The sequence below is a fragment of the Phodopus roborovskii genome, unplaced genomic scaffold, assembly GCF_943737965.1.
Source record: "Phodopus roborovskii unplaced genomic scaffold, PHOROB, whole genome shotgun sequence".
NCBI lineage: Eukaryota > Metazoa > Chordata > Mammalia > Rodentia > Cricetidae > Phodopus > Phodopus roborovskii.
The window spans coordinates 12,095,730-12,119,333 of NW_026126546.1; the positions used below are offsets into that span (position 1 = coordinate 12,095,730).

At 42.7% G+C, this 23,604-nt stretch overlaps 2 protein-coding genes across 2 annotated transcripts; one reads left to right on the forward strand and one right to left on the reverse strand.

Annotated features, from left to right (window-relative positions):
* Positions 1-437: 437 nt before the first annotated feature.
* Positions 438-5,557, forward strand: Xbp1 (X-box binding protein 1). Its single transcript, XM_051200182.1, is given in 6 exon segments — positions 438-675; positions 1,342-1,438; positions 2,824-2,958; positions 3,925-3,960; positions 3,963-4,070; positions 4,383-5,557. Coding segments are annotated over 6 exon segments (1,134 nt in total). The 5' UTR covers positions 438-469; the 3' UTR covers positions 4,935-5,557.
* A 4,487-nt stretch (positions 5,558-10,044) lies between these two features.
* On the reverse strand, positions 10,045-23,368 carry Ccdc117 (coiled-coil domain containing 117). The gene is given in 6 exon segments (XM_051200202.1): positions 10,045-11,658; positions 14,247-14,384; positions 17,733-17,957; positions 22,488-22,538; positions 22,982-23,277; positions 23,279-23,368. Coding segments are annotated over 6 exon segments (1,038 nt in total). The 3' UTR covers positions 10,045-11,420.
* Positions 23,369-23,604: the final 236 nt, after the last annotated feature.

Here is a 23,604-nt window from a genome sequence, read left to right on the forward strand (position 1 = left end):
TGTGTGTGCGCGCGTGCGCGCGTCCGCTAATTCCAAGCCGGATATGCTTTGGGTTCGATTTTCCACTGCTCTGGGGGCCGACGTGGCGCTGGACATTAAAATGTGGTCAGGCTGGGGTAAAGATCTGTGAGACTCACTCTGGAAATCTGGCCAGCGAGAAAAGCCTGGCATTCCCAGAGATGGGGTGGGAACGCGTTTGCGGAGGACCCCGGCCTCCAATAACCCGGTCTCCGCTGTCCACTCGCCCTCAGGCCCAACTCGCCAGGCCGACAGCTGTGCAGCCACGCTGGACACCCGCCCCGCCCGCCTGGGCCCGCCCTCTGGCCCGCAGAACCAATAGGCGCGGAGAATAGCCGTGCGTCACGCGGAGAGGGCCTATCGCAGACGGCCACGACCCTAGAAAGGCTGGGCGCGGCTAGCGGCTACGGGGCGGGGGCGGTGGCGGCGCTGGCGTAGACGTTTCCTGACCATGGTGGTGGTGGCAGCGTCCCCGAACTCGGCCTCCGCGGCCCCGAAAGTGCTGCTCCTGTCGGGCCAGCCCGCCGCGGACGGCCGGGCGCTGCCACTCATGGTTCCGGGCTCACGGGCAGCAGGGTCCGAGGCGAGCGGGGCGCCGCAGGCTCGCAAGCGGCAGCGCCTCACGCACCTGAGCCCGGAGGAGAAGGCGCTGCGGAGGTGGGCCCGGCGGGCGGGGCGGCAAGGCCGGGCGTGGAACTCTGGTGTGGCGGTTGGGAGGGCTCCGTGGGGTGAGCAGCTTCGCCTCTGGTATCTACTGGAGGGAGGCGCGGAGCTGAGGTGGCAGCCCCTCCGAAGGTCTGTTCAGTCTGTCGGGAGAGGCCAACACTGGTGTCTGACACTCAGTCCTCCGTGAATGCTTGCTCTTGGGGGTCCCAGGGCAGGGTCCACTCTGGCTGTCATTGCAGCCGCTCGCTCAGCACTGGGAACCACCGAGTCACCAGCCTCTGGCAGCCCGAGTCGATCTTGGGGAGGGATGGTTGGTAGCGCCCCGGCCGCCTTCAGGGAGCCTGTTGGACAGTATCGGAACCAGAAAGCCGCGGGGGAGGGAAGATGGTTATGACGCAACGGGAATCTGTTTGCCTGGTGGTAAAGTAAGGCTTGAGTGGACAGCCACATGGAAGAGAAGCAAGTCTTCAAGGCCCGCGGGCAGAAAAGCTGTGGTTTTTGTCTTTTTTTGAGAGGAAGAGCCTCAGAATGTGTTTACCACTGTTTATCCTTATTCTGTAAAGTCATGGAAAGCACCAGCTGGCCACATTTGCAAATGAAGAATCAGGAAAGCTGGAGGTGATATTATATTCCGTTATATTCCTTGTCTTCCTTCAGGAAATTGAAAAACAGAGTAGCAGCGCAGACTGCCCGAGATAGAAAGAAAGCCCGGATGAGCGAGCTGGAACAGCAAGTGGTGGATTTGGAAGAAGAGGTAAAGGGATTTTAGGCCATACTTTCTTCCCTGCCCATCCTAAGCTGCCGCAGCCCTTTAGAATACAACTCAAAGTGCCATTTAAGCCGGGCATTGGTGGTGCACGTCTTTAGTCCCAGCACTTGAGAGGCAGAGGCAGGGGGATCTCTGTGAGTTCGAGGCCAGCCTGGTGTACAGAGCTAGTTCTAGGACAGGTTCTAAAGCTACACAGAGAAACCCTGTTTCGAATCCCTCCCTCTCTCCCCTCCCCCAGAAAAAAAAAGTGCCATTTAAAGTTTAACTAGCCTAGCAGATAGGTGATGAAGGCAGACATGACTCACTCCTGGCAGCTAGATACTATCGATAGAAGTTGCTCAGAGATTAGCTAGGTCAGATAGATCATGGCTTAACCTTCTGTACTCTTGGCTCTGCCAAAGCTCGCTAGAGCTTCCGCCCTTCTAGGGTTCTCTTGTTATCTAATCTGAGCAAGGGCTATTGTTCTTTTTAAAGTTTTAATCATCAGCTGGTTCGTAGAAGAAATGTGGGTCATATCAGTAAGAGTATAAAAAAAAAAAACCCAAACTATTTTGTTAGTTAGGTATAGCCTACCACCCCCACTTTGTTCTATATTCAGCATACAGAATATTGGGACATTTTCAAGCAACTTGTTTTAGTTGATTGATTGTTCTTCCCTGCCATTTCCTCCACACTCCTCCCACCCCCAGTATCGTTTTGCTTTCTGGGCACATGTCCATATCCCACATCCCAGCATCCTTTACCCTTTCTTGGACTTATAGCTTTGGCTTACATTTACATCCATTTATATGCACACACACACACACACACACACACACACACACACACACACTCTTTCTCCCTCCCTCCCTTCTTCCCTCTCTCTCTCTCTCTCTCTCTCTCTCTCTCTCACACACACACACACACACACACAGAGTAAGATCTACAATGCAAGAGAACTCTTGCCTCTGTGTTTGAGCCGCCTGACTTAACAAATCTACACGTTTTCCTGCCAACTTCCATTTTCTTTACAGCCAAGTAACATTCTACTGTGCATATGTGCCACATTTTCATCTGTTTCATTTATCATATGTTGGTGGGCATCTAACTTGCTGTGTAGCCAAGGATGTCCCTGGGTCTCTGTTCCTCCTGCTGCTATCTCCCACGTGCTGGCATTACAGGCATGAGCCACCCATACTAGTTTTATGCAGAGCTGGAGGTTGAACCCAGGGTTCATATTAGGGCAGGCATTCTACTAACTGTGCTATACCATTAACCACCAGTGGCACAATAGTTATGAACAACTGCATATGCATAGAATTTATGAGATCAATGAGAAAACCAACTGTAACAAATCACATTTTAATAGCCTTTTCTGGATTTTCTTACAGAACCAAAAACTTCTGTTAGAAAATCAGCTTTTACGGGAGAAAACTCATGGCCTTGTGATTGAGAACCAGGAGTTAAGAACTCGATTGGGAATGGATATATTGGCTACTGAAGAGGCTCCAGAGACAGAGTCCAAGGTAAATCTTGTGAGACCTGGTTGTGACATGAACGGATTGTATTTGTGTTCCCAACCTCTGATCAAGTCTTCCTTTTCCTTCTTTTTTGAGACAGACTCTTAATCTCTTAATTTTGGCTGGTCTTTGAACTTGCATCAGTTTTTCTGCCTCCAAAGTAGTGGAATTACAGACATGTGCCACATGATCAGTCTTGAAAATTTCCCCTAAGTTTCTCCACATTTCCAACAGGCAATGTGTTCATTCTTCAGTGATACTCATTCTTCAAGTGTGTAATGGAGTGCTACTAAGCCCTAATAATACAAGTAATTCAATTTACATAGTTCTCTCAGAACAAGTGCTAACACCAATAGCCAACAAGCTATACATGCAGACATCAAATAGAATGAGACTGCAAGGTCAGATTTGGTGGGCTTTTGGTCTTGTTTTGAGACAAAGTCTCTCTGTATACAATCCACGTTGGCCTTGAACTCATCATCCTCTTGCCATAGCCTCCCTGGCGCTGGGGAGTGGCTTGTTTCCTGGACTTTTATTTTTGATACACTCATGTAGCCCAGGTTGGTCTCAAACTTGGTTTGTAGCTGATAACCTTGTTTCTCCTTTCCAAGTGTTAAGATACAGGCATGTACTACTTTATTTGGTGTAGTTATATAGACATGGTATTTGTGTACATGAGTGTGGGTTTGTACACATCTATGCAAAATGTAGAGGCGAAAGGAAGATGCTGGACATCTTGCCCTATCTATCGCTCCCCACCTTATTCCTTTGAAGCAGATTATTTTACAAATCTGGAGCTAGGTTGATGGCCAGCAAACCCTGGTGATCCTCATGTCTCTGCAATTATCATGCTCCACTTTTTACATGGGTACTTGCATAACAAGCAGGCTTGTGCTGAGCCACCTCCCATAGCGTGGTGTGCATTTCCTTGGAGACTTCTGGCTGTCCCCTCACTTTGGTCTTTCCTTCCAGGGAAATGGAGTAAGGCCGGTGGCCGGGTCTGCTGAGTCCGCAGCACTCAGACTACGTGCACCTCTGCAGCAGGTGCAGGCCCAGTTGTCACCTCCCCAGAACATCTTCCCATGGATTCTGACACTGTTGACTCTTCAGACTCCGAGGTAGAGCTTGTTTTGCCTTACTAAAGTGCTGTGTAAGATTGGCTCATTCTGTAGTATCTATATGATGGTGTGACATGCCTAGCCAGGCAAATGGAGAAAGAGAAGGTAGTGTTGGTAGGATTAGGGGTGAGCAGTCACTTTAATTTTCAGTGGTTTAGATCATGGAGTGAGAAGAAGCTGGTTTGGTGAGTGGGTACTGTGTTCTGAGAGCATAAGGCCTAATTGACATTGTGGAACTCATTAGTACTAAGTGTTCCTGGTAGACTACCACATTCATTCTAATAGTGAACTTTTTTGTTTTACCTCTTGCAGTCTGATATCCTTTTGGGCATTCTGGACAAGTTGGACCCTGTCATGTTTTTCAAATGTCCATCCCCAGAGTCTGCCAATCTGGAGGAACTCCCAGAGGTCTACCCAGGACCTAGTTCCTTACCAGCCTCCCTTTCTCTGTCAGTGGGGACCTCATCAGCCAAGCTGGAAGCCATTAATGAACTCATTCGCTTTGACCATGTATACACCAAGCCTCTAGTCTTAGAGATCCCTTCTGAGACAGAGAGCCAAACTAATGTGGTAGTGAAAATTGAGGAAGCACCTCTCAGCTCTTCAGAAGATCCCCCTGAACTCATTGTCTCAGTGAAGAAAGAACCTTTGGAAGAAGACTTCATTCCAGAGCCGGGCATCTCAGACCTGCTTTCATCCAGCCACTGTCTGAAACCATCTTCCTGCCTGCTGGATGCTTATAGTGACTGTGGATATGAGGGCTCCCCTTCTCCCTTCAGTGATATGTCTTCTCCACTTGGTATAGACCATTCTTGGGAGGACACTTTTGCCAATGAACTCTTTCCTCAGCTAATTAGTGTCTAAAGAGCCACCCAACACTGGGCCCTTTCCTTGACCATTACACTGCCTAGAGGATAGCAGAGAAAGATTCCTCTAAAGTATTCTTTTAAACCTCATAGATGACTTCCAAGTATTGTCTTTTGACACCCAGCCATCTAAGGTATTCAAAAATATTGTAATTCAGGACTACAGCTTTTAAGATTGTTTTAACTTAAAGGTGGTAGTTTGTCCAATACAAGGAGGGTCATTTGACAGGTTGGCTTCAAACTATATAGCTGAGGCTAGGCTGGAACTCTAGACCCTCCTGTCTCCATCTCCCAAGTGCTGGCTTACACAGGTGTGCACCTGCACACCTGCCTCTTGACATGTCCTAAAGTGGACATGGGGTTTATGAATGGCCTTTGATCATTTCTCTTCCCTGCTCTTGGCTTCCCAGGTTTTAGTTTACTTCTACAAGCAGACAAACACCAACCTGAGGGAGTTTGTTTATCCTTATGTACAGTTCAAGTGAAGATCAAGAATCTTTGTAAAATTATAGAAATTTACTATGTAAATGCTTGATGGAATCTTCTTGCTAGTGTAACTTCTGGAAGGTGCTTTCTCCATTTATTTAAAACTACCCATGCAATTAAAAAAGCAACGCAGCAGCCTTGTTCTGTGATTTCTAGGGCTACTGTATTTTCTCATTGTTTGCTAGAGGAGAGTCATTTATCCAACTAAAGTGAGCATAGCACTTTTTATTATTTATATTATTATTATATTAATATATATAATTTATTTTTTTGTTTTCTCAAGACAGGGTTTTTCTCTGTAGCTTTGTAAACCAGGCTTGCCTCAAACTCAAGAGATCCACCTGCCTCTGCCTCCTGAATGCTGGGTTGGGATTAAAGGCGTGTGGCGCGACCACCACCCAGCGCACAGCACTTTTTAAGGTCACTGAAAGCTTTTACACTTTACTACCTGCTTCAACTCCTGTCATGAATGCCTCCATTTTATTTTAAGGCAGTTTCTTCAGGACAGTTGATCAATGTCACAGCTACTAAGTGGCAGAAGTAGAATCCTAACCATCTGTTTTGGTAGTGATGGTAGGTAGGTGGGCAGTACTGAGTTATTAAACCTAAGATCTCTGCATGCTGGGCAAATGTTATTGAGCTACAGCTGGGTCTCCTCAACTATTGCTTTGCTATCAAATACCAAGATTTGCCCTGATCAGGGAGCATCAGACTCCCTGGTTTCAACTCTTGACACGTTTCACCTGAGTAACCCAAGAGGACAGATAATTACAACTTGGAAAGAGGGACAGTGTTATCTTCAAAGACCAAACACGACTTTAAGTCACATGTACTTCACATCTGAGCGGTGTCATTCTATGCACTGGGTGCTCAGTTTTGTCTCAGGATCTACTTTGAAAGGTTTAATTCCCTCATGGAATCTTAGTATAGGGGCTTATTTCACAAGACTGGGCTGGGAGTATGGTTCAGTGCAGTGCTTGTCTAGCATTCATGAGGCCTTGGTTACATCCCTAGCATCAAAACTAATGGGCAAATCTATTCAGGAAGAAAAGGCCTAGGGGTATAAATCAACTACCAAACTCCAGAGACAATGACATCATCCTTTACTGTGCATTCTGGTCTGGGGAAATCTTAAAAGATGAAAAAGAACTTCATTTTAACCATGTAAGCAGATGAACTAATTTCACCCCCATTTAGCATTTAAGTGTATATCTTCCCAATTAAGATTACTCTGGGGTGATCAAAGTAAACTCACAGAAGAATTCTGAATCCAGTCAGCAGGCTCAGGCAGGCTACAGCTGCAGACAAATCCAGATCATGGGTTGACTGCTATGACAGGAGAGGTTTCCACATAACACTTGAGGGCAAGTCTGGATAGGACCTGGACAGTAAATCTGTCAGGCCAATCCAGTGCTCAGCAACACAAGGTCACTTAGACTGAGTGCCAGTGTTGTGAACATTAATGACTATCTACAGTTGCCCTGTGACTGAAAACTATCTCACCTTCTTCACTCTGGAGGACCAAGACTATTACGGTTTATACAGGAAGATATGCTTGCCTCCATCCAGAAGAGCACAAGTATTTGTAGACTAAGACTCAAATCATTTATATTTAATATCACATTGAAGAAGTTGCTGCTGTGCCAAAAGGACAGAACACAGAGATTTCAGGGTTTCATTTCCTCCACAGAAAGCCAAAAATGACACAATCAGCTTTGAGAAGACATCTGGTTTTCAAGGACATTTTCATACTGAAAGCCCAAACTGGCTAGATCTAAAAATTAACATTCTTTTTATGAAACCAAATAATCTATTAAATGGAGTGTTATATCAAAATTCAGACCAAAGGTGCAAGTGAAGGTTGCAGGCAAAATCCCTGGGCCTCACAAAATAGCTATGCATATGCCTCCTTGCTTTTCTATTAGATGAGATGGAGCTAAACAACAGACACATGGCCTACTTCAGGAGTATTTCAAAGTATCAGTTCTATTTCTGTCTCCTAGAAACTTACACTCTATCTTTACCCTTGTGACTTTAGAAGATATATTTTTGTATACATGTTCATGTATAGGTATGTATTCCTACGGGTACAAATGTTGGGCCAGAGGTCAACATCAGGTATCTGGTACAATCAGTATCCACCGTATTTTTTGAGACAAGATCTCAAACTGAAGCTGGAGTTCACAAATTCAGGTAGACTGATTGGCCAACAAGCTCTAGGGATCCTCCTTCCCAAGTGCTGGGATGACAGACATGCACTCCCACCCCTTTAAAATGAGTGTTAGGGATCTGAATTCAGGTCATCCTGCTTGCAAGCCAAGCACCTTACTGACTCCTTACTGACTGACTCATCCCCTCCAGACCCTGTGTGTTTGAAACAGGTTCTCATGCAGCCCAGGCTGAGCTCAAACTAAATGGTGAGCACACAATGATTCTGAACTTGGGAGTCTTCCTTCATCCACCTCCCCAAATGCTGGGATTATGTTTTACTCTTCTGACCTAAAAAAAAAATATATTTGTTCTTTGACAATCTCCTATTTATGTGTTTTAATCATATTTACCCCCCATCATCTTCATCTCCCTTCCTCCCATTGAACCCTCTCTTCCCAATAATGGCCCCCTTCTATCTTGTATGAATGTATTCCACTGAATTTAATTAAGGTTGCTTGTATGAGCACGGGTAGGTAATGGTTTACTGTAGCATAGGCAACTTACCAGTGGCTATAGCATTGAAGAAAACTCTCTCTTCCCTAGCAACCCTCTTGACTCCTATCATTCACGAAGTAGGATGACTGGCTTACCCCCAAACTAGTGCTGAAGTCAACATCAGCAGCATCTTGCAGGAGTCTGAAGTTTCAGCACTGTTCAAAATGCATCTCTAAAATACCACTGCTAGTCTGAGGAACTAGGTGACTAACAGAGAACCAAACCAATACACATAAACTTACATTTCCTTGATTATCTATTCATCTTGTACTCAAACCCTGGATCCAATGAGCTGGTTAGATACTGAACTGTCACCATCTATTCTAATATTTATTTTCATCCTGTTACGTTAGATTTCTTTTACCATGGTTTTCAAAATTTGGTTAAAATAAAATAGCATCTTGTTTTCTGCAACTGCAACCCAAAGATAAAACTCCTTGCCTCACCATTCAGAGATCTGGTTATCAAAGAACACTGCAAATATGCAGGCAATACTGCCACCCAGTGACCTGTCAGCTCTTAGCAAAGGAACAACATGCACCAACATCACAGACCTTGCCTAATCTATCTCTAAAGGTTCTAAGCCCTCCAGTTCCACATATGGACACTAAAGAATCAGTCACAGGGGGCAGCATTGCATGGTCCCCAGAAGTGACTCATAGGCAGTTGGCATATTTACAAAGACTTTACAAGCAGCTCACTTTTAACCTAACAGGATCAAATTTCAGGACAAGTTTTTCACTGATAGGAATGCTGCCTTAATTAAAATTTAAAGGAAAGCAAGAAAACAAAACAAAACTATTTCATTTCCATGTGTACAGGATTACAGATACTTTAAACAGTTCAAAACACTTGACTTTTATTGAAAATAATAAAATACAGAAAAACCAGGTTCTCATTTTTAAAGTAAAATTGACACCATCTTCCAGAATGTTCTGAGTTCTGTACTATTCTTGTTACTATTAAAGTCAGGGTCCAGATCCAGAGTAGCAAATGGACCTTCTAGTTAATGTTCCCCTTGCAGTTATTCTAAGTCCTGTCCTACTTGTTTCTAAATTTTACATTTTTTTTTAATCTTTTCAAGAATGAGCACTTTTTAACTGATTTAAATTATGAGAACTAGATTCTCATATTTCATATTAAGAACAAAAACAAAACAAAAAAACCAAACCAAGAACCTAAAAAATAAACATCCCCCAAACACACCCACCTCAAACTCAGAGAAACACATTTGTTCATTGAAGCTCACCTGCTTTAGATAATTGCTGACCTTCATACATTAGCATACTGAGCCAATGTCTGATCCATGTTCCAAAAACTATACAAGATGGAAAGACCTGTTAATTCTTTAGGAAAACCTTAAGGCAAAGCAAAAGGCTTATGCTAGAAAAGGAAATAGACTGCAGAGGCATCGGGGCTGTGGAGACAGTCTGTTGAGTCAGCACCACAAGGATGAAGAGGGATGATTTTTGTACAAACATGTGAAAGAAGGTAAGTCCAAAAACGACTGTGAAACATCACTTTCCTGCAGAAATAAAGATCATGTCAGATAAGGGCTCCTGAAGAGTTCTGTTCTTTGTTAAAAACCATATCTTCTCTCCAGTGGTTACCAAATTGATAAGAGGCAGTCCTGCCTGGTGTTCTGTGCCTTTTGGAAAGCTGCCACTTCCTTCCCATTCTCACACTGGCTAACTCCAAACTCTGGGCAGTTTGCTTCTACACTGTACTAAAACTCCCTGGCACAGAGAATTCTTTAAGGCTATATATAAACTTTACTAGTTGGTCCCATTAAACAAGCTAGGAGTTTTCAAGTGACATGAGTTAAACACTTGCACATTTCAACAGAAGACCGTTTTCTTTCACCTCTGAGTCTGAGATGAAGAAACAATTAGCTGGTTTCCAACTGGTTTCAATACTGGTTTCGAAGCTTGAGCAATTTTATTGTGTAGACATAACTATTTTGTTTAAATATTAAACATTAAATCTTTTCCTGACATCCAGACAGAAACAGAGAGAGCAAGAACAATAGGCAAGAAGTCCACTGAACAGACTATGACTCCTATGCCATCCATGGGAGGGATTTCCGCATGGGCTGCAAAATGCCTGGAAGCTAATTTCTAAAAAATTCACCTCTACTCAGCATAAACCTTTTCATTTTTCCCCTACAAAGGAAGAAGAAACCCACAAAGTGAAAACTGAACTGAGGTGCTCTGCTGTGGAAGAGGTGCCATACTCCCCCCTGCTATCTTACATGGACTACTCTACAGCACTGAAGGAGTTGCCAAGCCTTCATTACACACCCTGCCATGCTGAAGAGCTCTTCCTGAGAAATTAAAAACTTTTACCCTGGTTATTCCCAAAGAAAACCTTGAGCCTGGTTCTGGTACTCAAAGGGTAAAGATTTCCTGCTGGTAGGAGGCCATCTTCCACTAAATTTTAGGCTTACTGTCGATAACTTAAGCACAAGACAATGAGCTATTTCAGTAAACCTCCAAGATATTTGCCCATTTATTCTCAGCTAATTCACTGTTTTCAAATCCAACATTAAAAAATTCAACCTGCTGATACAAGTACAACCTTCCCTTTTTAAACTCTAGAAGCTATCAATGCTGGGTTTGGCTGACACTGTTTGTCCTCAAGATTCATGAAAAGACACTTCTTTCACAGACAATTTACAGAAAGGTTACCTCACACTGTTTTAATCAATTAAAGTTAATTGAGGTGTAAACATCACTGACCAACTGAGCTTATCAGTCATTAAAGCAGACCAATGGCTACTGCTTGAGTAATAATGGCTACACGGACCTGAAGCCAACACACGTTTCCTTGCCTGTTTAATTCCTTTGCAAGAGACTCAAACTACTGCTTTCTTCCCTCCCGCTCCTGATGTGTACAGTTACCACTACCAGAAGCTCAATACATGACTCAGCTGTCAGGGTGCAGGGGAATTAGGAGCATTCCTCTTTATAAGCATCTTAAGAATGAATGGCTTCAACATGTGACAGATGACTTCAGTCACTGTAACACATCCAGCGTCTATGGTTGTCTTTAAAGAAACTGTAACATTTCTTGGATAAGCCTGCTAGAAAACTGCATTTCCTTTGAGATAAGCTTCCTTGGCAAAAAGTTGAATTCAATAAATGGCTACCCACAGTGACAGTCCCACCCCAAATCACAGGTGGAGATATTACACCCGTTTCATAAAACTTTCAGGTCCCTATACTATACAGGCAGGCTCATTACTGAACACAGGAGCCTTCTAGAACTTGCCAAGCTGGAGCAGAACTGGTCTCTAGAGCTCCATCTCTTCCTCTGTACCAGCAGCTGTCTCCAGACTATGGTAAAGTGGCGTGTCTGTGTGCCGAGGTTCCAGCAACACTTCAGTTCTCTGAGGAAAGGCAGTGCCGGCAACTGTACGTTTCGTTTGGCTCTCTCCCATGTAGTTCTTAGGGTTAGACGATGGCTTTGGCTTCTCAGAAAGGAGTTCAGGGAGAGGTTTCCAGAGTACAAGTTCCATAGAAGGACGACTCCTGAGATGTGAAATACAGATTTCTATAAAAAAAAACTTTAGGACATTCAAATCTCTATCAACAAGCTCCCACTCACTACTTAACACCTTCCAGTTAAGATCTAGTGGCCCTCAAAGTGCCATTCTCTGCTGTACTTTTGTATCTCTACCCATTTACCTACTGTATGGTTTCACTGTTATTTTGATCTTGATGTGTTTCATCAGTTCTCATTATATAAATTCTCTTAATTGAAAAAAGATAAAGTGTTCACTTCAGCAGCAGATATACTAAACTTGGAATGATATGGGTTAGCATAGCCCTGTACAAGGATACACAAATTGTGAAGCTACTCATGTTTTGTAGTTTTAAAAGAGAGCTAGAGATGTTTAGGAGAATTCAAACTGGACTTAAATTAAAAAAAAAATCATGTGGATGTGTGTTTGTGTCTGTATGGGGATATGAACATGTGCAGTAGGTGACTAAGGAGGCTAGAAGCTTAAGTTCCCCTGGAGCCACCAGATGTAGGTGTCAGGAATCAAACTCCAGTCCTCTGCAAGAGCACTACATCTTCTAGGAGTGAGTATTATTCCCAAGTCCTCAAATACGTAAAGTTTCACAGTTCCATATGTAATTATCTTTTCTGATGTGCTAGAGATTGAAGCCAGGCCCTCACACATTTAAGTGGTCCCACTTCTTAGTGATATCACCAGCCCTATTATATTTTAAATCACAAATAGCAGCAATACAAACATCCAAGCAAATACCAGGCCCTTCAGCGGGTTGTAATGGTACACGCCTTTAATTCTAGCACTCAGGAGATAGAGGCCGGAAGACTAGCCACATCTACATATGGAGTTCTAGAATAGCAGGATTATACAGAGACGTCTTGTTTCAAACAACAAAAACAAAGAAAGAAGGTCCCCAGATTTAATTTAATACTACAATTAGGAGTGGAACTAAGGCCTCCTCATATAAGGCCGAGCTACATCACTAGCTATAATAACACACACAGACACCTTCTTAATGAATAGATTTGCATGACTACAGTTTTTTGTTTTGATTTGTGGTACTGAGCAAACTGTTCTAGTACTACCCTATTTCCCTAGCCTTGTGGGTGACTTGTATATTAAATCATTATAAATAAAAAAGAAATCCTGGATCAGCATATTAATTTCTGATGAACTGTTTCATATAGTTATGAAGTAGAATGCTTTGCAGTTAAACCAAACAATTATACTAGATAAGTATAATCATGTGTTTTTCCCATCCATGGCTGGGAATAGTGTCTGTTATTCTAGTACTTGGGATGTGCAGGCAGGAGGGCCAGAAGTTTTAGACTAGCCTGGGCTACATGAGAACCTATCTTATCTCCAAAACAGAAAAAAATTCCTTACCCTGAATATAGAAAATCTTCTGGGATCCAGAAATAAAAAAGAAAAAAAAGTTACAATGAAGTATAGTCTCAAAGGCCCCATTCTGGAAAACTACTAAGAGCAGCAGACACTACTTTGAGCAGGACGACCTGCATTCATAGTGGCTACACTATTTACACACCCTCAGGGCTGAGTAGTTAATCATAAACTTAAGCTAGGGCCTGACTGGAAAACCCTCTGCCTCTCCCACAAGCAGTAGCTGAACTGCCCTCACTCTGCCTGTGCCCAGCACTATTGAGGTCTGGGTCCCAAGAGCCCTTTTCAGTCTAAACTTACCCTCAGCGCGTATTAAGTCTAGGTTTCCCAGGCAGTACTTCCATGTACTTTATAGCTTGCCTGTTATTCTGCATAGCAGTTGAGAACTGAGACCTTCCACACTAGGCAGAGCTCTTCTCCAGTCTGCCACTTTGCTTGGCAGGCTCCTGTGTTTGCGGCCCTGTTTCCTCCCTCAACCTCTCCCCTTAGTCACTAGTCCCTACCCTAAGCCTGCCTGTTTTCTCACCTGCTGTTTCTGTGTTTTTACTCTGAAAATACAACAAACCAGTTAACTGAGCTATAGAACTTATTTTCTGTTTTTCTTTGTGTTGCTGAGGATGGAACCCAGGTGCATGGCAAGTACTTCATCATGAGTCACCCTACTACCTATTTTTTTTTTTTTTTGTTTTCATCTTAAATCTATGTTATCATTTGATTGTTTATCATCCCCCCCCTTTTATTGAGACAAAAATCTCACTATGTAGCTCAGACAGGCTAGAAACTAATACCTCTGCCTATTGAGTGTTGCTGGGATTAACTGCATAAACTACCATGCCTGGCTTAAATTATACTTGAAATCAAGAGCTAAAGAAGTGGAGGCAGCAAGATGGTGAATTTGAACCTAGCTTAGGCTACACAGTAACATTCCCACTCCCTAAACAAAACGAGCTAAATATTCCAAAGTGGTCCCAAAAGGCTGTGTTATGGTTTGTGGGCTTTGTGATAACTATTTCAATTGTTACTCATTTGACATGTCATTTTCTGTTACCTAGGTCTCCATGCTGTGTCCAAGTAATTTAGAGAAACAGATAAACCAGAGGTTTCAAAATGTGGTCCCTATTTCTCCTGTATGAATTAAGAGGAGAACCCTTTCCCAGGTATTGGATCAGTTAAGGGGAAATGTTATGCACCATAACTTACATAGACTCAATCATCTTCTTTGTGAAGACTTCATCAAATTCCCTCTTCAAACCCGTTTTCATTGTGTCAGAAAGGACAAGACTTGGGAGGTGGCTAACATTTCTGTCACTTTCAACCTCTTCATCTTCGTCAATTATCCTAAAAAAATAATGAAGCAGAAGCAGAGAAAGAAAAAAAAAAAAATTAGTCAAGGTATTGGTGTTCCTGCAATGAACACCAATCGTAAATCAACAAAGTTTAAAATCCAAAGAGTAAAATCACAGGCGCTATAGTGAAAAATAAGTAAGGTATACCTCAGAGAAAAGTTACCACATGAGGCCACTTTTTCCAACATAACGGGAAGAGTTATTCAGTAATTCACATAACAGAAAACATGTGTCCTGGAGGGCTAACCCTGCCATTGCCAGTAAAATGATTAATTAAGCTATAAGAACTCGCTCTACTATTTAATATTTTCAGGACCACGCCTCCAAAAACTATCCAACCACCAGAACCTGAGCCTCAGTCCTGCCTGTGCATAGCACAGGCTCCACCTATATTGAAGATATGTGTAGACAACAGTGTAAGAACACACTCAACAATTCAGCACCACCAGATACTAGTGGTTCTACAATAGCAAGACTGAACATCCCAACACAGATAAAACAGAAGAAAATGACCTTAAAAATAAGTTTATGAAGATGACTGAGGCCCTTATAGAGGAAATAAAAAATTCCCTTACAGAAGGAGGAAAAGAAAAAAAAAAAATGGGAAGAAATCAACAAATCTATTAAAGAAAACCAAGAAAAAGCAATCAGACAAGTGAAAGAAATAGTTCAAGACTTAAAAAAAACTGAAATAGAGGCAATAAAGAAAACACAAAGTGAGGAAACCCTTGAAATGGAAAATTTGGGTAAACGATCAGGAACTACAAAATCAAGCATAAACAACAGAATACAAGAGATGAAAGAAAGAATTTCAGGCATTCAAGACATGATAGAGATATTCTATCAGTCAAAGAAAATGTTTAAATCTAGCTGGGTGTTGGTAGCACACACCTTTAATCCCAGCACTTGGGAGGCACAGGCAGGCAGATCTCTGTGAGTTCAAGGCCAGCATAGTCTACAAAGCTAGTTCTAGGACAGGCTTCAAAGCAACATAGAAAAACCCTGTCTTGAAAAACCAAGACACCATGAAAACACTGAACCTAAGAATCATACGGATAGAAGAATGAGTAGTCCAGTTCAAAGGCATAGAAAATATATTCAACAAAATCACAGAAGAAAACTTTAAAACTTTCCCAACCTAAAGAACATGCCAATGAAAGTACAAGAAGTTTACAGAACACCAAATAGATTGACCCAAAAGAAAAAAGTCCCCTCTCCACATAATAATCAAAATACATACAGAATAAAGAATATTAACAGCTACAAAAGAAAAAGGTCAAGTAACATATAAAGGCAGACCTATTAGAATTATACCCAACTTCTCAATGGAAACAATGAAAGCCAGAAGGTCCTGGTCAGGCATTATGCAGATACTAAGAAACCAAGGATGCCAGCCCAGCAAAGCAATAAATCACCACAGATGGAGAAAATAGGATATTCTATGACAAAACTAGATTTAAACAAAACCAACCCACAAATCCAGCCTACAGAAGTACTAGAAGGAAAACTCCAACCCAAAGTAGTTAGCCACACCCACAAAAATACAGGCAACAGGAAATTCCACACCAGTAAATCCCAAAGAAGGGAAACACACATACTCAATACCACCACCACCACCAAAAATAACAGGAACTAGCAATCACTTGTCATTAATACCCCTTAATATCAATGGACTCAATCAGACTATAAAAAGACACAGTCTAACAGATTGGATCCTTTTGCTGCATCAAGAAACACATTTCAACTTCAAAACAGACATTACCTGAGAGTAAAGGTTTGGCAGATTTTCCAATCAAATGGACCTAAGAAACAAGCTGTTTCTATCCTTATAGCTAACAAAATAGAGTTCAAATTAAAATTAGTCAAGAGATGAAGGACATTTCATATTGCCACAGAAAAACTCCATCAAGATCAAGTCTCAATTATGAACATTCATGCCCCAAATACTAGAGTACCCACATCTGTGAAAGAAACATTTCTAAAGCTTAAATGAAATATCAAGTCCCACACACTAACAGTGGGAGACTTCAATACCTCCTTCTCACCACTGGACAGGTCTTCTAGATAGAACCTTAACAGAGAAATAAAGGAACTAAAAGATGTTATTGACTCAAATGGGCTTAACAAATATCTATAGGACACCCCACTCAAACACAAAAGAATATACCCTTTTCTCAGCACCCCAATGATCCTTTTCTAAAATCAAGCCCATAGTCGATAAGCAAACCTCAACAGATTAAAAAAAAAAAAAAAAAAAAAAAGGAACAATCCCCTGTCTTACCAGATCACCATGGCTTAAAGTTAGAATTCAATAACACTAATTGCAGAAAGCCCACAAACTCAATGAAATTGAACACTGCTCAAGTGAATCTCCAAAATATAAAAGGAACTCAAACTAGATATCAAAATATCAAATAATCCAATTAAAAAAATAGAGTACAGAGATAAATAGAATTCTCAACAGAAGAAACTCAAATGGCTAAAAGACATTTAAAGAACTGCTCAACATCCTTAGCCATCAGAGAAATGCAAATCAAAACAACTCGGAGATACCATCTTAGACCTGTCAAAATGGCCAAGATCAAAAACTCTGAGGACAGCTTATCCTGAAGGGGATGTGGAAAAAGGGCAACACTCCTCCGTTGCTGGTAGGAGTGCAAACTTGTACAGTGCTTTGGAAATTAGTATGGCAGTTTCTCAGAAAATTGGGAACCAATCTACCTCAAGGACCAGCATTATCACTTTTGGGCATACACACAAAAGATGCAACTCACACCACAAGGACATTCGCTCAACTATGTTTATAGCAGCATTATTTGTCATAGCCAGAACCTAGAAACAACCTAGATGCCCCTCAACCAATGGATTAAGAAAATGTGATAACATTAACACAAAAGAGTGTAGTAGATAATAATCACATCTTGAAATTTGCAGGCAAATGGATGGAACTAGAAAAAACCATACTGAGAGAGGTAACCCAGACCCAGAAAGACAAACATAGTTATGTACTCATTCGTAAGTGGATATTAGTCATAACGCAAAGGATAACCAGCCTACAGTTCACGAGCCCAGAGAACCTAGGTAACAAAGAGGACCCTAAGAAGAGACATACATGGATCTGCCTAGGAAGGGAGAAAAGACAAAATCTTCCGAGTAAACTGGGAGTGAGGGGGAGGGAGGGGAGGAGGGAAGGAAATGAAGAAAAAAAAAATGTATAGCTCAATAAAAACAAGGAAAAAAAAAAAAAAAGAAGCATTACAATCATCAAATGATGCTCTGGATCATCTTAAGAGAACCGTGACACAGGAGCAGCAGCAAGCTTGCATCCCACTGTCAATACCTGTCCTCAATCTCCTGAAGCCTCCTTCGGGCAACTTCACACTGCGGTTCTGCAGTTGTTTGATCCATTTCTTCACAGACAGCGTCTAGCATGCTGGGCACAGAAAGGCCACTGGGACATGTGTTGACCCCGTGATCCTCTATGCCCTGGTGTGTGTCGAGAACCCACTCATTAGTAACCGTACAGAGTTCAGCTTCAGTCAGTCTCTTCTTTCTTACTGGACACCTAGGAGGAGGAAGGCAGAGAGTGGTGGGAAGAGAGGGAAGAAAAAAAAAAAAAACTCCATTACAAATGAAATTTAAGTAATTTCTCTAGTCAATTAGAAGGATACATGCTACCGTGCCCAGTTCAAATTTATTTAGTCAAAAAAAAAAATGTATTTATTTTATGTTTGAGTGTTCTTCCTGCACATATGTATACCATGTGTGTGGCTAATAGCAGTTAGAAAACGTCTCAGACCCCCCAGAACTGGAGTTATGGACATCTGTGAATAACCATGTGGGTGCTTAGAATTGAATCTGAGGGTCTTCTGCAAGAACAAGTGTTTTTAACTGTTGAGCTATCTCTCCAGCCCCAATTTATTATTACTCTTTTTAAATTAAATTATTAAATATAAAAATCTCTACTTTATTCTACAGCTAGAACATCATGTGTTCCCCCAACCCCCCACAATAGCTTCTCTGAGAAATTTTCTTCTATTTTTTTCAATTTATGCAGCACCTCCAAGACTTTAACCTTTTAAAGGAAAAAAGTCTATAGGAAAAATTAAGTGGGAAGCAAGGTAATTAAAAAAGTGGGTTGGAGAGGTGGCTCCGCAATCAAGAGCACTGGCTGTTCTTCCAGTGGATGTGGGGACACAAGGTTAATCCCCAGTACCCACAAATGTTTGTAATTCCAGTCCCAGGGAATTCTACACTGTCCTGGCCTCTAAGGGCATCAGGCATATACCTGGTTGGTACAGACATACACACAGGCAGAACACCAATACACACTAAAAAGTCAAAGCAGCAATTCTGCCCCAACTACATTTTGTCATTGCTTCAGCATCACATTCCCTGACCCACACGAGAATGTGTCTGGCTTTCACCCTCTAATTCCTTACAGCAAACACACCTGTCTACCATAGTATGCTTCAAGTACCACAAGCACCAATTTCTTGCCTTTGGCTATCTGTCCGACTGATGGTGGGATCTCCCTTTCTCCTAGTGTAACATACCCCATTACTTCCTAGATGCCTTAGTATTTAAGAGAGAACTTGGAATTCATCAAACCCAGCTCCTTCCTTTTGGAGATACTTGGAAACGTATCAGCTGACCCTTCCAAAGTGCCCCAGTAAAGGAAAGTTAAATGTTGATTAGAACAGAGTTCTACCTCTATAATTTTAGAGAGGAAGTTAATTGTTAAAGTGTTTATCATAAGCTTGTATGTATCAGCACTATGATGTATACACTGCTAGCTAAAAGCAGTAAGCAGCAAGGAAGACTTTTAAAGTGTTTAGACCACACACTCTCTAATGAATAGCAGCAGTGTGTACAGCATTAAGGCTAGATCACAGCTATATAACCAAAATGCCCATTCATTAATTAAACTGATGGTCAAAGGAAATGAATAAACATGTTTATAAGAGAAAAGTTTTAACCCATCTTAACACTGTGAAAATCAATTTTACATTTCTGGAATGTAAAAGTCTGATAGTACTGCCCTCTTGAACCTGTATTTGGAAGAAATTACAATCTACTGTGTTTGATTTAAAAATTTACCTCATTAGAAAGTACTAGTAGCCAGGCACTGGTGATGCACACCTTTAATCCCAGTTCTTGAGAGGCAGAGGCAGCAAGGATCTCTGTGAGCTGGAGGCCAGCCTGGTCTACAAAGTGAGTTCCAGGACAGCCAGGGACACACAGAAAATCCATGTCTCAAAAAACTTTAAACAAAACAACAACAAAAAAACCTAAGAAGAAGGTACTAGAAATATCTAGGAGACAAGAAGCAGGAGTTTAGGGCCAAGAGCCAGCTATAAAGTTCTAGGACAAGACTGAGATACATCAAAAATCCCCAACAACAACAACAAAACCCTTCAAGTTGGGTGTGGTGGTACATACCTACAAAAAAAAAAAAAAAAAAAAAAAAAAAAAATCAGCTAAGAAAAAGCATAAATTGAGAGAGAATAGGAAGTTTCCCAGAGCATCTAACAATTCATCTATGAAATAGTTCTTCACTTTTAGGTTATTTCATGTCTGTAGGCTTACTTTGCTAATAACTGAATATCGATAGTGATTAAGCTCTTAAGAAAATGTGATGGCACATGACTTTAAACTCAGTACTCGGGAGGAGGCAGAGGCAGGCGGATCTGAGTTCAAGGCCAGCCTGGTCTATACAGTTAGCTCCAAAGCAATACAGAGAAACACTGTCTCAAAAAACCAAAGAATTAAAAGGCTTCTAAGTGCTGGAGAGATGGCTCATTAGTTAAGAGCATACATAGCTTTTACAAGACCCAAGTTCAGTTCCCAGCACCCACATTAGGTGGTTCACAACGACCTGCAATTCCAGCTCCAGGGAAACCAACACCTTCTGGGTTCTAAACATTAGCATATACTCTGAATGCACATACAAATTTTAAAGAAAGGCTTCTAGATACTGAGAACAATGTGGCAAGCTCAGCAGTTCACATCTGGACAACCCCCTCAATCTCTCCACAAATCAAAGGTAGTTAACTTTTTAAATTAAAAGTTTCTACCCTACCCCCACCTCCCAGAATTTCTGTGTTGCCAGGGCTGTCCTGGAACTCACTCTGCAGACCACGCTGGCCTTTTAACTCAAGATCTGCCAGCCTCTGCCTCCCAGACATTGGGATTAAAGGTGTATGCTGCCACACCTGGCTTAGTTTCTACACTTTAAGCAAACACTAGAGTGAATAAAAAACAATCTAGAGCACTACAAGACAAAAAAAAGTTTTTTTTTTTTCTTTAATAGCAACCCTAAGGCAACAAACTCCATCACCTAGGTTTTTAATTTAAGGTAACTCTTTGGATTAGGGGAAACAGCTTGGTGGGAAGAGCACTTGTCAGGAAAGTATGAAGACCCAGAACCAACATAAAGCAAAGCTTGGTGACTCATAATACTAGCAGAGAGGCAACGATAGAAATATCCCTGGGCTCTGCTCGACCCCCTCACCTCAGCTGACATGGTGATCTCCAAGCCAGTGAGAAACCTTGCCTTAAAAACTAGGCAGGCAGCTAGGGAGAGGGTTCAATGGATGAAATCACATGCTGGCTAGAATGAAAAAAGAGTGTATGTGTAAATGGCAGGTAGGCATGGTAGCCCACTGTAATTATAGGGCTCAGGAGGAGACTGGATTCATAGAGCAAGCAAATGCAAGTTCTGGGTTCAAGTGAGATACTCCACCTCAAAATATAACATGAAGAATGACTGAGCAAGATACTGGATGTCAACCTTTGGCCTCCACATACTTGACAGCACAGGGGAGACCTTGCCTCAAAATAAGGATGGATGATACTTAAGAAATGACATCCAAGACTGATTTCTGTGTCCCTCCTACCTTCAACTCACTCACAAAAAATAAGGTAACCTCCAAATGTCAATTCAAAGTTTCTTTTAATTATTTTTAAGCCAGAGTCTTATATATCCTAAACTGGCTGCAAGTCAGTACTGTTACTGAGGATGACCTTGAATGTCCGATCCTCCTGCTTTGACCTTCCTCCAAGAGCTGAGATTACTGGCTTGTTTCATATGGCCCATGGCTGACCCCAAGCTCTTGGTGATATCAGCCTCATAGTGCTGGAATTACCTGAGTGAGCCATCATCCTCAGAACTCAGTTTCTACTAGGGGTTAGAGGTAGGATCATACAGAATTTATTCTAAGCCCTATCTGGGGCAGGGCTTAGAATAAATGAAGCTAGAATAGAATAAACAGGAGAACAGTTGCCAAGCATCTGCCAGGCCCAAGGTTTGATCCTTAATACAGGAAAACAAAAAGCAAGATGGCTCAGTGAGTACAGATGTTTGCCACCAAACTGACAATTTGAACTTGATTCTGGAACTACATGGTGGGAGAGAACCAACTTCCAAATGTCCTCTAACTTCCACATCCCACCATGGCATTTGTTCATATACATCATCATCATCATAATAATAAGGAAACATACAAACAAAACAGGTATTGAAACATGCTGGTATTTAATCTCAACAGGCAGAGGCAAGCAGATCTCTTATAGACCTATCTGCTCTACATAGTGAGTTCCAGACTACACAGGGCTACATAGTGAGGCTGTCTTTTAAAACAAAACAAAACCAACAACAAACAACAGGTAGACCTTGGAATAAGGCAAGAAAGTAAAAGGAAACAACCCCCACCCCCACGGATGGTGGTGTGAATAGGTATCTAGCTACAGAAGTAAACAACTGAAGCACATCTTCATAACTTTTAAGTTTCTGAACTATTTTTCTAAAAGTAAGAAATGGGCTACAAGGTTACCTTTCCAATATATATCCTTTGATTTTCTTTTTGTTTTGTTTTAAACTCTGTGTCTATAATGACAATTTAAAATTCAAACACTACGTTGGTTACAGAGTGAGTTTTCCTCTACCTGCTTGACATCCAGTTCCTGCCCCTAACAGGCAAACAATGTCACTAGTTTAAAGAGATACAATATGCTTTACCTTTTCCACTTAAAATAGGATACACGTGTTAAACTAACAGCCATCATACAGAGGGCAAATGGTCCCGAAACTTACTCATCATCCTCCACCAATCGCTTGTGTTTCTTTCTACAGTGAATGGGAACACTGTTGGAACAAACAAAAACAAATTAGTCAACCAAGACAGGAACTTAAATTTACGGTTTCTGCATTCCATCGTTGTCGCTCTACTTATCGGGATCTCGCGCCGCAATTGCATATCCCTTCTGTGGTCGTGAGAGACCTGCACAGTTCCCAAGATCAAGTCACGTCTTGCGGAGGTCTCCAAATAACCAGACAAGGAAATCTGAAGTTGTCACTTCTGTCGGGGCAGTGACCGTTGATCACTCGCTCCAGGACCCATTTCTGTCCCCACACTGCCAATGAGGAACCGCAGTGTCCCGGAGGTTCCCAAAGTTGTCCCGGCCGGCGGCCGCGCGTACAGGGGAGCGGCCAGGCCGAAGGTCCCTCTGTGGGTCGCCGGCCCTGGGACCCGGGGCTCACGGTTAACGTCCCGCGGGGTTAACGGGCCCGCCCCACCTGGTCCTCACCGTCCGCGAGCTGTTCTCCCGCCCGGGCTGCTTGGCGCAACGCGGACTCCCGGCCGCAGGGCCAGGTCAGGGCCGGTGGCTCCTGGCGGGAAGGCCCGGCCCGCGAAGGCCGGCGGCGGCTGCAGGAAGTCCGCGCTGCCTCTCAGAGGGAGGCCGCTGAAGGGCCGGCCGAGCGCCGCCATGACTTTCGAGACGAGGCTACGTCTGCCGCGCCAGTCGCTAGTATATTCCGAGGTCCCGTAGTGGCGGCCACAGCCGCCGACCACGAAAACCCGCCTCCAAGCCCGCTTCGACCCCCCACGTCACGCCTTCTAGAACCCTCCACTCCTGACCGCCCAAAGACACGTCGGGATTTGTTGTGTATATTGGGCTGCTGTCGTGAGGCATGCCGGGAGTTGTGGTTCTTAATGGACTACAAGGAAGATGGCTGGCGGTGTACTCTGCGAATTGCCTGTGGTCAAGTCACCTTATAGCACATGCTCCTAGGTCCCAATCCCCGACACAGAATATTCAGCTGGGCGTGGTGCTGCTCATGACTATCTTCCCAGCTATGATGACCAAACGTTCGAGGCTGGCTTTTGACTATGTAGCGTGGATTAGGCCAGCCTGGTCTACATGGACCG